At 39.7% G+C, this 13,037-nt stretch overlaps 2 protein-coding genes across 3 annotated transcripts in view; both read right to left on the bottom strand.

The window, feature by feature from the left end:
- The window catches only part of LOC133569904 (dynein axonemal heavy chain 5-like), an 88,218-nt gene extending 87,388 nt beyond the window's left edge, over positions 1-830 (bottom strand). Inside the window, exon 1 of the mRNA XM_061922492.1 lies at positions 546-830. Within this exon, the coding sequence (XP_061778476.1) occupies positions 546-830 (285 nt within the window). The remainder of the gene's footprint in view (positions 1-545) is intronic.
- A 288-nt stretch (positions 831-1,118) lies between these two features.
- Positions 1,119-12,717, bottom strand: LOC133569233 (checkpoint protein HUS1-like). Of its 2 annotated transcripts, XM_061921467.1 has the most exons (8): positions 12,520-12,716; positions 8,011-8,138; positions 7,755-7,931; positions 4,896-5,003; positions 4,751-4,825; positions 4,591-4,690; positions 1,608-1,742; positions 1,119-1,535 (listed from the first exon to the last, which is right to left on the bottom strand). In XM_061921467.1, the coding sequence occupies exons 1-8, from the start codon at positions 12,569-12,571 to the stop codon at positions 1,453-1,455; spliced, it is 858 nt and encodes a 285-aa protein (XP_061777451.1). In that variant the 5' UTR covers positions 12,572-12,716; the 3' UTR covers positions 1,119-1,452. The 2 variants fall into 2 exon arrangements, with proteins under 2 accessions (XP_061777451.1, XP_061777450.1); XM_061921466.1 differs by lacking the exon at positions 4,591-4,690 and having other exon boundaries at positions 12,520-12,717.
- Between the last annotated feature and the right edge of the window lie 320 nt (positions 12,718-13,037).

Raw genomic sequence — 13,037 nt, 5'->3', positions numbered from 1 at the left:
AGTGTCAGCTCAGATTTATCCGAGAGCCAGATGCAGTCATCAAAAGAGCCACATCTGGCTCGCGAGCCATAGGTTCCCTACCCCTGAGTTACAACATAAGATGTGGCTCAGAATAATCACTTGTTATTTTTGCAGTGTTTTCAATGTAAACATTCCACATGGTGGCGCAATATCCCTATTCTATGACAGTGACATCACTATTTCGAATTTTCCCTCACCTAAAAAAAACTTTGTAGCTTAAGGGCATTTGAACAATGCTGCAAAAATGCACACATAATAAGAATAAATTGTACATAAAAGATATAAATTAAACTGGAATACAAATTGGGACATGATAAAAATGCTCTACACACATAATAGTCAAACAGTGGTTGAGTCAGACAGGTGTGGTACCATGAATTGATTAACGTGGACCCCGACTTAAACAAGTTGAAAAACTTATTCGGGTGTTACCATTTAGTGGTCAATTGTACGGAATATGTACTGTACTGTGCAATCTACTAATAAAAGTATCAATCAATCAATCAATGTGATAGGCTCCACACCTTCCGACCGGGCATAGAATGAAAGGCCCGTGCAGGCCACAAGGGGGTGCTGTAACGCACCAACTTCATGAAGCCCTCTTTGAAATGCTCATCATCAACTTTGCTTGCTTCAAGTCCATTAAAGTTCTTACCTTTGTGGAGACCCTGCTGAGGCCCACGGTGGAACCCTAGGCCTCCTCCTCCCTTGGACCCATGAGGACTTGAGCTGAACCCTGGGGGAGACCGGACCTCCTGTCCTTCTGCCGGAGAGACGTCTTTCAAACCTGAAAGATCTTCTTCAGCCATCTGGCAACTCAACAGAAACAAAAAATGACGTGACAGGATGACGGCTGAAATTGTGAAGAAGAGTACTAGAGTCCTTACATCTGACGCAGGAGAAGTGCAGCTTGAAGTTCACAACCAGGAAGTCTGCAAACTACTCGGTTGCCGTGGCAACGCTGGCACAAAGGTGCGCTTGTGTGTCACTCAGCAACACACGCGCGCACAACACTGAGGTTTAAATTTCACAATCCCAGCAGGAACTTTGGACTTGACGCACAAATACACAGGTCACAGACCCAAACGAGAGCCCAATGATTGACAAAACTTTTATTATTGTTTGTATTTTGATGACAATCAAAGATAACGCCTCGATTGACACAATTTAGACGTTGTGTCACATGATCATCGCAAGAGTGCCGGATGACCATGTGACTTCATCACTCTCTGCCATTAACGTCGTTGACAGAGGGGGCGGAGCCTTGAGGCCCCTCCCATGTCATGTGACCATGCTGCAAACAGCTTTCATGACACGCCAAAGCCGTTTGAACATTTAAAACTAAACGTCCGAACGCCATTTTGTTTTGTGGCGGCGTGGCCCACCTCCTCAAGTTGCTGTTCTGTACGTCTCCTAGGCGGCGGCAAGCGTCTACGCCACGGCGGGGATGAAGTACTGCAGCGAGACGTCCTCGTGCAGCAGAATGAGGTGAAGCACCCTCTGGTGGACGATGTCTGAGGGGACGAAAGGCGAGTGCGTTTGAGCGTGTTGTGCCGGGCTGTAGGTGGCGCTGTGGAGGTACGTACTGCACATGGCTTTGCTCGGGTTGACCTGCTGACCGATGAGGAATTGCTGAAGCTTCCTGATGTCCACGCGAGCCTGGGCCATGGTGTCCGGGTCACGCCTCCGAGACGGGCCGCCATCTTGGGAGGCGTCATCATCTGCGGGGCAAAAAAGATTGTTGTCGCAACTTAAAGGCCTACTGAAAGCCACTACTACCGACCACACAGTCTGATAGTTTATATATCAATGATGAAATATTAACATTGCAACACATGCCAATACGGCCTTTTTAGTTTACTAAATTGAAATTTTAAATTTCCCGCGGAGTGTCTTGTTGAAAACGTCGCGGAATGATGACGCCTGTTTGTGACGTTATTGGTTGGAGGGGACATATTAGCTCATTACCACTTACGGCTAAAAGTCGTCTCTTTTCATCGCATAATTACACAGTATTTTGGACTCTGTGTTGCTGAATCTTTTGCAATTTGTTCAATTAATAATGGAGAAGTCAAAGTAGAAAGATGGAGGTGGGAAGCTTTTAGCCTTTAGCCACACAAACACACGGTGTTTCCTTGTTTGAAATTCCCGGAGGTGAAGCTTTACTATGGATCAGAGCGGTCAAGCGAACGTGGATCACAACTACATGTCAACCGGTAGTTTTAGGTGAGAAAATTGTGCAAATAAGTCACCTCTCTCAGAGACTCTGGCGTCAAAACACCCGTGGCCACACCCCTCCGACTTTAAGGTACTATTTAACTCACTAAAACATTAGCAACACAATACGCAGATGAGGAATTTCCCAGAATTATCCTAGCAAATGTGTCTAAAATTATCTGAATCGCTCTCACTTGCCCTCGCCTTTTTTTTGTAGGCCTTCACTCTAAATTTCCTCATCTTTGAATCTTTCATCCTCGCTCAAATTAATGGGGAAATTGTCACTTTGTCGGTCCGAATAGCTCTTGTTGCTGGAGGCTCACATAATAAACAATGTGAGGATGTGAGGAGCCCTCACACCGGTGACGTCATCGTCTGCTACTTCCGGTAAAGGCCAGGCCTTTTTATTAGCGACCAAAAGTTGCGAACTTTATCGTGGATGTTCTCTACTAAATCCTTTCAGCAAAAATATGGCAATATCGCGAAATTATCAAGTATGACACATAGAATGGACCTGCTATCCCCGTTTAAATAAGATAATCTCATTTCAGTAGGCCTTTAAGATCTGGGGCAATAATACCAAACATCTTTACCCCACTGAGGGTTTCCCAAGTCTTTGAAGTGAGTAGTGACAGACACCAGGTCTGTATTTTGGACATCTGTGTTGCTGAATCTTTTGCAATTTGTTCAATTAATAATGGAGAAGTCAAAGTAGAAAGATGGAGGTGGGAAGCGTTTAACCTTTAGCCACACAAACACACGGTGTTTCCTTGTTTAAAATTCCCGGAGGTGAAGCTTTACTATGGATCAGAGCGGTCAAGCGAACATGGATCACGACTACATGTCAACCGGTAGTTTTCGGTGAGAAAATTGTGCAAATAAGTCGCCTCTTACCGGAGCCAGCGTCCTCCTGCTGCCGTGACTTCTCTCAGAGACTCTGGCGTCAAAACACCCGTCGCCACACGCCTCCGACTTTAAGGTACTATTTAACTCACTAAAATATTAGCAACAAAATAGGCAGATAAGAGATTTCCCAGAATTATCCTAGTAAATGTGTCTAAAAACATCTGAATCGCTGTCACTTGCCCTCGCCTTTTTTTTCTAGGCCTTCACTCTAAATTTCCTCATACTTGAATCTTTCATCCTCGCTCAAATTAATGGGGAAATTGTCGCTTTCTCGGTCCGAATAGCTCTTGCTGCTGGAGGCTCACATTATAAACAATGTGAGGATGTGAGGAGCCCTCACACCGGTGACGTCATCGTCTGCTACTTCCGGTAAAGATAAGGCCTTTTTATTAGCGACCAAAAGTTGCAAACTTTATCAAGGATGTTCTCTACTAAATCCTTTCAGCAAAAATATGGCAATATGGCGAAATGATCAAGTATGACACATAGAATGGACCTGCTATCCCCGTTTAAATAAGAAAATCTCATTTCAGTAGGCCTTTAAGATCTGGGGCAATAATACCAAACATCTTTACCCCACTGAGGGTTTCCCAGGTCTTTGAAGTGAGTAGTGACAGACACCAGGTCTGTATTTTGGACATCTGTGTTGCTGAATCTTTTGCAACTTGTTCAATTAATAATGGAGAAGTCAAAGTAGAAAGATGTAGATGGAAAGCTTTTAGCCTTTAGCCACACAAACACACGGTGTTTCCTTGTTTCAAATTTCCGGAGGTGAAGCTTTACTATGGATCAGAGCGGTCAAGCGAACATGGATCACGACTACATGTCAACCGGTAGTTTTCGTTGAAAAAATTGTGCAAATAAGTCGCCTCTTACCGGAGCCAGCGTCCTCCTGAAACTCTGGCGTCAAAACACCTGTGGCCACACCCCTCCGACTTTAAGATACTATTTAACTCACTAAAACACTAGCAACACAATAGGCAGATAAGGGATTTCCCAGAATTATCCTAGTAAATGTGTCTAAAAACATCTGAATCGCTGTCACTTGCCCTCGCCTTTTTTTTTCTAGGCCTTCACTCTAAATTTCGTCATCCTTGAATCTTTCATCCTCGCTCAAATTAATGGGGGAAATTGTCGCTTTCTCGGTCCGAATAGCTCTTGCTGCTGGAGGCTCACATTATAAACAATGTGAGGATGTGAGGAGCCCTCACACCGGTGACGTCATCGTCTGCTACTTCCGGTAAAGATAAGGCCTTTTTATTAGCGACCAAAAGTTGATAACTTTATCGTCGATGTTCTCTACTAAATCCTTTCAGCAAAAATATGGCGATATGGCGAAATGATCAATAATGACACATAGAATGGACCTGCTATCTCCGTTTAAATAAGAAAATCTCATTTCAGTAGGCCTTTAAGATCCGGGGCAATAATACCAAACATCTTTACCCCACTGAGGGTTTCCCAGGTCTTTGAAGTGAGTAGTGACAGACACCAGGTCGGTCTCGATCTTCAGGTTCATCTCGCCGCTCATGTTGGCCTCCACCACCTGATGCACACAAGCTTGTCAATGACCGCCGGGATGTGCCCCCGGGTGACGTGAGCTTACCAGGAAGTTGGAGAGGTTCTTCATCCGGTCCACCACGTTCTTCATGGTCTTCAGAGGCGGCAGGTAGACGCTCACCTAATTGCAAACAAGACTTGGCGGTGGTGTCTTCAAGACAAGGACCGTGACCAAACGCGTGGACACTCACATCAAAGTCGGGCATGCTGGGTTCTTTGAACTCGTGCCAGAGTCGCCGTGGTATGACATCGACCGGGATGTCGTGCGTGACCACGCGGCTGGTGCTGGACATGGTGGGCTGGACAGGATTTGGTATCACTCATGAGGTCACAGACTTTATCTAGGACAGGGGTGTCAAACGTACGGCCCGCGACCAGGTTTTAGCCGGCCCGCAGGATGAGATTGCTCAGTATAAAAATTTGCCTACATTTTTAAATGAAAGAAACAGCTGTTCTAAATGTGTCCACTAGATGTCGCAATAGCAATTCTTTGTATCTTTGTAGATGATGCTACATATGTAAAAAACAAAAACAAAAAAAAAACTACACAGCTCAGTTGGTAGAGCGGCCTTGCCAGCAACTTGAGGGTTCCAGGTTCGATCCCCGTTTCCGCCATCCTAGTCACTGCCGTTGTGTCCTTGGGCAAGACACTTTACCGACCTGCTCCCAGTGCCACCCACACTGGTTTAAAAATGTAACTTAGATATTGGGTTTCACTATGTAACGCGCTTTGAGTCACTAGAGAAAAGCGCTATATAAATATAATTCACTTAACTTCATGTTAGTGCACCAGTCGAGGAAAATGAACAATTACATAAATCAATCAATCAATCAATCAATGTTTACTTATATAGCCCTAAATCACTAGTGTCTCAAAGGGCTGCACAAACCACAACAACACAAACCACTACGACATCCTCGGTAGGCCCACATAAGGGCAAGGAAAACTCACACCCAGTGGGACATCGGTGACAATGATGACTATGAGAACTTTGGCGAGGACGAAAGCAATGGATGTCGGGCGGGTCTAACATGATAAATAAATAACATCCAATTTGATTTTGATATTATTTTTTCATGTTGGTAGATGGAAAATTAACACCAACAAGTTGACGGATGAACATCCATCCATCATCTTCCGCTTATCCGAGGTCGGGTCGCGGGGGCAGCAGCCTAAGCAGGGAAGCCCAGACTTCCCTCTCTCCAGCCACGGATGAACATTATCACATAATTTATTCAGAAAGAATAAATAATGACAAATAAATATCGGATACTATTAACCGTATTTTACAGACCATAGGGTGCACCAGATTATAAGGCGCACCGATGATGAATGGTATGTTTTTTACATCTCTTTTCATATATAAGGTGCACCTGATTATAGGTCGCATTAAAGGAGTCTTTTTTTTCTAAATGTAAAAGACTTCCTTGTGGTCTAAATAACATGTAATGGTGGTTCCTTGGTCAAAATGTGGCATAGATTATGTTTTACAGATCATCTTCAAGTCGCTTTCTGATAGTCGCTTCAGGATGTGTTGTTTTGTGGGTGGTCTTATTTACGTGGCTCACTTTCAGCAGCGTGTTTTCCCCGTCGTATTTGTTGTAGCGGTGTAGCGTGCAAGGACGGGGGTGGAAGAAGTGTCAAAAGATGGAGCTAACTGTTTTAATGACATTCAGACTTTACTTCAATCAATAACGGAGCAGCATCTCCTCATCCGGAAACATCCACACCGGAAATGTGTCCCGTGAAAAAACGTCTGACCGGAACGCTTTAAATAACCAAAGTTCCTTGGGTGAATAATGTAAACTCACTACACCGGTATGTTTTAGAGCTTTTTTGGGAAGTTTACTGACAGATATATGTAAGAAATTTACACTACTTTATATTAGAAATGGCAACAGCAGAGGATGAATGTCCCATAACAAGTAGATAGACAAAAAGAAGAAGCTTATCGACTACAAAGGACTACAAAGGCTTACGAGTGCAATTTTTCAGGATTTACGCAGATCGTACATACAGATCAGCAGGTAACAAAAGTTGCTTTAGCATAATACTGTGAAACAAAAAGCCAGATATTATGTCTTACCTTATACACTCACCATAATAATACTACTATGTTGAAGCACAGTACAATCCATCAAGCGGTGCAGCTTCATAGCTTACAAAAGTCGTACCAAAACATTTTGATAGATTTTTGAGCGCCGAGAGTAATGTTCGAAATTTTTTAAATAGAACATTTAAAATGTTGGTGTTGTGTACTTGAGACCCATCATAGTGCAGGTGACATTTATCCCTTATGTTTGACTGCCATCTACTGGTCACACGTATCATTACATTATGTGCCAAATAAAATAGCTTCGAGGTGAGTGAACTCAACCAAACTTATTCCTTACATTAGGCGCACCAGGTTATAAGGCGCACTGTCGAGTTTTGAGAAAAAAAAAAAGGATTTTAAGTGCGCACAAAAAACAAAAAAACCCAACAACATTATGATTCGTACATTTTCCGAATGTGCTTGTTCTATTTCTAAACAAAGAAAACAATCTGAAGTTGTCTTTATTTTGATGTTATCGTGCTGTGATTTTACCAGTCCGTCCCACTTTGGAGTGGATTTTTCTCCATGTGGCCCCCGATCCAAAATGAGTTTGACACCCCGGATCTAGGAAGTATCCACAGCGCTTCACCTTTTTCCACATTTTGTTACAATATAGCCTTTCTCCAAAATGGAATGAATTCAAATTGTCCAAAAACAGGTGTGCCAGGATTGTCGCACCGTATTCAAAAGGGGACAAAGGTGCATCAACACAGTATTGAGCAAAGGGTCTGAATACTTATGTCCACGTGATTTCTTACTCTTTTATTTTTAATAATTTGCAATAAGCTCTAAAAAAACATTTTCACATTGTTATTATAGGGTATTGGTTGTAGAATTTTGAGGACCAAAAAAAATGTATTCTATTCAAGAATAAGGCTGTGACATGAACTGGAAAAAATGAAGCGGTGTGCATACTTTTCGGATACACTGTAGATGATTTTCCTTCAATCTCACCAGCTCGGCAGCGATGGTCAAACAGGGGCAGTGCTTCTTGGTCAGTTTGACTTTGACACTTTTGGCATTCTGGACCGTCTTCAGGGCGCGGGACACGTTCTCTGGAGTCACTTCCAGACAAATCTCGTTGTCCTCCGGACACACGCCCTCCATCTGGTATTCGTCAAAGAAGTTGGCCTGCGGGCAGGATGACTCGCATGTCAGAAGCTGAGACGGGTCAAGAACAAAACGTTTGACGGGTGACCGGCGAGGCTACCTGGGCGAGCTCACACCACATGCCCACGCCTCCGTTTGCCACTTTTCCACTGAGGACGAAGTAAAGGTGGTTCTCCGTCACACGCAGGACACAGGTCTTGGTCAGCTTGGAGATGGTGCTCACCACGCCTACATGAAAAGCAGTCTCCTTTACTCAGCCTGAAGGTACTCAGCACTTTATAACAAACACTGGACTTGAAAAAACTACACATTTCAGTACAGGTGGAGATTATATTAGGTGCAGCAAAATGTCGGTAGGTGACATCCATACTTTCTCCACTGCACAGGCAACTTGTGACCGCTAAGGTCAAGGCGGTTTGCAATGTGCGTCTTTATTTTCTGTGTCTGGGGCGAAGGTTATTTTTGAAATAATTGAAAAGCAAAAAGATTGATGATTTAGTTCAAGTTCTCCAGAAGTGCCTCGAAATCAACCTGCCAAGTTTACATCTCAAGGTCATACAAAACTACACCAGAGTTTTAATGTTTACTTTTAGTTGTATTGGTTTGTGTACATTTCTGGCATTATACCCCTAAAACATTCAACTTTGCCGCTATCTTGTGGACCAGGGGTCGGGAACCTTTTCGGCTGAGAGAGCCCATCCATCCATCCATTTCCTACCGCTTATTCCCTTTTTTGGGGTCGCGGGGGGCGCTGGCGCCTATCTCAGCTACAATCGGGCGGAAGGCGGGGTACACCCTGGACAGGTCGCCACCTCATCGCAGGGCCAACACAGATAGACAGACAACATTCACACTCACATTCACACACTAGGGACCATTTAGTGTTGCCAATCAACCTATCCCCAGGTGCATGTTTTTTGGAAGTGGGAGGAAGCCGGAGTACCCGGAGGGAACCCACGCATTCACGGGGAGAACATGCAAACTCCACACAGAAAGATCCCGGGTCTGGATTTGAACCCAGGACAGCAGGACCTTCGTATTGTGAGGCAGACGCACTAACCCCTCTGCCACCGTGAAGCCCGGCGGCTGAGAGAGCCATGAAAGCCCAATATTTTAAAATGTACTACCATATAATATTTTTTAACACTTGACTACAATTAAATGAGTTCATTTTTAAGTAAGACTAACACTTTTATAGATAATAAGTCTCTTATTCTTTTGAATAACATTGTTATTCTGAAGCTAACCAATAAATAAAATACTTCTTAACCATTAATGCGACTTCTTGAACAGGTGCAGTAGAAAACAGATGGATGGATTAAAATGCATGAGAATGTTTTATAATTTGAACATTATTGTTAACACTGTGATTACCAGCAAAATTATTAATTACTTATTTGGTTAGGCAATGTCAGCAAAGATTTAACTGCAGTCATCAAACGAGCCACAGCTTCCCTATCCCTGTTGTGGACAATGTGAGTAAATAAGGTCCATGAAGTGTAGACAGCACAGAAATCACTTATATGATTCTGACCCAAATCACACAACCTTCCCCACTCACGCCGCAAAACGGTCACACGTAACCCAACCTTCTCACTGAACTTTATAAATATAATAAAAAATCTCCAAACACTATACAGACACATCACAGAATTAAATAAGCTACGAGTCGAACTTTCACATTCTCTTAACAGCCAATTCTATTCATTATATATCCATTATATTATATTAATATCATATAATATATACATATATAAAAATACACAGTATATATAGTTACTTTACATGCGGTCGGCTAACAAATGTTTTATAAATGAACTACATTATATTATATGTATATACAAATTTATATATACATACATACATATATATATACATACACAACAACAAAAAATATATATACACACACACACACACACACACACACACACACACACACACACACACACACACACATATATATATATATATATATATATATATATATATATATATATATATATATATACACACACATATGTGAAGTGTGTGAATTATATTTGTATAGCGCTTTTCTCTAGTGACTCAAAGCGCTTTACATAGTGAAACCCAATATCTAAGTTACATTTACACATATATATAAACACACACATATATGTACATATATATGTGAAGTGTGAATTACATTTATATAGCGCTTTTCTCTAGTGACTCAAAGCGCTTTACATAGTGAAACCCAATATCTAAATTACATTTACACATATATACAGTATAAACACACATATATATGTACATATATATGTGAAGTGTGAATTATATTCATATAGCGCTTTTCTCTAGTGACTCAAAGCGCTTTACATAGTGAAACCCAATATCTAAGTTACATTTACACATATATATAAACACACACATATATGTACATATATATGTGAAGTGTGTGAAGTGTGAATTATATTTATATAGCGCTTTTCTCTAGTGACTCAAAGCGCTTTACATAGTGAAACCCAGTATCTAAGTTACATTTACACATATATATAAACACACATATATATGTACATATATATATGAAGTGTGAATTATATTTATATAGCGCTTTTCTCTAGTGACTCAAAGCGCTTTACATAGTGAAACCCAGTATCTAAGTTACATTTACACATATATATAAACACACACATATATGTACATATATATATGAAGTGTGAATTATATTTATATAGCGCTTTTCTCTAGTGACTCAAAGCGCTTTACATAGTGAAACCTAATATCTAAATTATATTTACACATATATATAAACACACACATATATGTACATATATATGTGAAGTGTGTGAAGTGTGAATTATATTTATATAGCGCTTTTCTCTAGTGACTCAAAGCGCTTTACATAGTGAAACCCAATATCTAAGTTACATTTACACATATATATAAACACAAACATATATGTACATATATATGTGAAAGGTGAATTATATTTATATAGCACTTTTCTCTAGTGACTCAAAGCGCTTTACATAGTGAAACCCAATATCTAAGTTACATTTACACATATATATAAACACACACATATATGTACATATATATGTGAAGTGTGAATTATATTTATATAGCGCTTTTCTCTAGTGACTCAAAGCGCTTTACATAGTGAAACCCAATATCTAAGTTACATTTACACATATATATAAACACACACATATATGTACATATATATGTGAAGTGTGAATTATATTTATATAGCGCTTTTCTCTAGTGACTCAAAGCGCTTTACATAGTGAAACCCGATATCTAAGTTACATTTACACATATATATAAACATACACATATATGCACATATATATGTGAAGTGTGAATTATATTTATATAGCGCTTTTCTCTAGTGACTCAAAGCGCTTTACATAGTGAAACCCAATATCTAAGTTACATTTACACATATATATAAACACACACATATATGTACATATATATGTGAAGTGTGTGAAGTGTGAATTACATTTATATAGCGCTTTTCTCTAGTGACTCAAAGCGCTTTACATAGTGAAACCCAATATCTAAGTTACATTTACACATATATATAAACACACACATATGTGTACATATATATGTGAAGTGTGAATTATATTTATATAGCGCTTTTCTCTAGTGACTCAAAGCGCTTTACATAGTGAAACCCAATATCTAAGTTACATTTACACATATATATAAACACAAACATATATGTACATATATATGTGAAGTGTGAATTATATTTATATAGCGCTTTTCTCTAGTGACTCAAAGCGCTTTACATAGTGAAACCCAATATCTAAGTTACATTTACACATATATATAAACATACACATATATGCACATATATATGTGAAGTGTGAATTATATTTATATAGCGCTTTTCTCTAGTGACTCAAAGCGCTTTACATAGTGAAATCCAATATCTAACTTACATTTACACATATATATAAACACACACATATATGTACATATATATGTGAAGTGTGTGAAGTGTGAATTATATTTATATAGCGCTTTTCTCTAGTGACTCAAAGCGCTTTACATAGTGAAACCCAATATCTAAGTTACATTTACACATATATATAAACACACATATATGTATATATATATTTATACATATATACATACACACACGCATATATACACACACACACACACACACACATGTATATATATATATACACACACACACACATATATATACACACACACACATATATATAATAATACACATATATATATATATATATATATACACACACACACATATATATAATAATACACATATATATATACACACACACACAGATATATATACACACACATATATATATATACGTATATATATACATATATATAAATTGATGATTACAGACAAAAAAGCGATGTATTCTTGAACTTCAAAAATTCGTAGCTCCCTTAATATTTGTCCTATCACAATGGTTCAAGTATCAATGGAAATCATTTTCCAAGCTCTTTACAATGGTATCAATAGTTTTGAGATGTTTTGCACTTCATTTTATTTTTCGTCACGTACGTACTTTTTGTCATTTACACAGTTTGAAATTAAAGTAACGTGTGTATATTTTATATATTATTCGACATGCTGATATAAAGGTTTACTCACGAGTGAAATGGTTGAGGCACGCCACGTCGACAATCTTCCCACGAAACTTCATGTCCAGCCAAGACGATAAAAATTTTTATATCATGAACTTTAATTCGTATTCACCCCCCAAAAAATATAAAAGTTGTTCAACTTCCCGCTGTGCTGTGTCGGTCCGTCCTTATTAAAGTTCCGCCGGAAACGTGTAGCACATATTATATGGTTTCTTCTTCTTCTTCTAGCTGGGTAACAACACCGTTTTACTGCCCTCTTTAGGCTATTTTTCGTACTGCACCTACGTGATGTTGAATGCAGTTGTATTGTACTTCACTATTTCCATTTAAAATGTGTGCATGTTTGAAATAAATAAAAAAAGTCACAAGACTGCTATTTATAACCATAATGTATTCTTGATTGTTCCCTCCATCCTCAGAAAAGTGATATTTACTGTTTTAATTGAAACGAGTCCGTCCCTCTATAGCAGGGTTGTCCAAAGTGCGGCCCGCAGCTAATCGTTTACCGGCCCGCCACACATTCTG

Source organism: Nerophis ophidion, linkage group LG15 (genome assembly GCF_033978795.1).
Source record: "Nerophis ophidion isolate RoL-2023_Sa linkage group LG15, RoL_Noph_v1.0, whole genome shotgun sequence".
In the NCBI taxonomy this organism is placed as follows: Eukaryota; Metazoa; Chordata; class Actinopteri; order Syngnathiformes; family Syngnathidae; genus Nerophis; species Nerophis ophidion.
This window is presented reverse-complemented; position numbering and strand designations above follow the sequence as displayed.

Bases quoted from the DNA above. Each gene is read 5' to 3' on its own strand.
- LOC133569233 (XM_061921466.1), bottom strand. From the start codon at position 12,571: ATGAAGTTTCGTGGGAAGATTGTCGACGTGGCGTGCCTCAACCATTTC. The intron at 1,743-4,750 runs GTAAGCTCACGT...TTTGCCCCGCAG, and splicing joins AGAACCTCTCCAACTTCCTG to ATGATGACGCCTCCCAAGAT. The intron at 1,536-1,607 runs GTACGTACCTCC...TCGTCCCCTCAG, and splicing joins CCCGAGCAAAGCCATGTGCA to ACATCGTCCACCAGAGGGTG.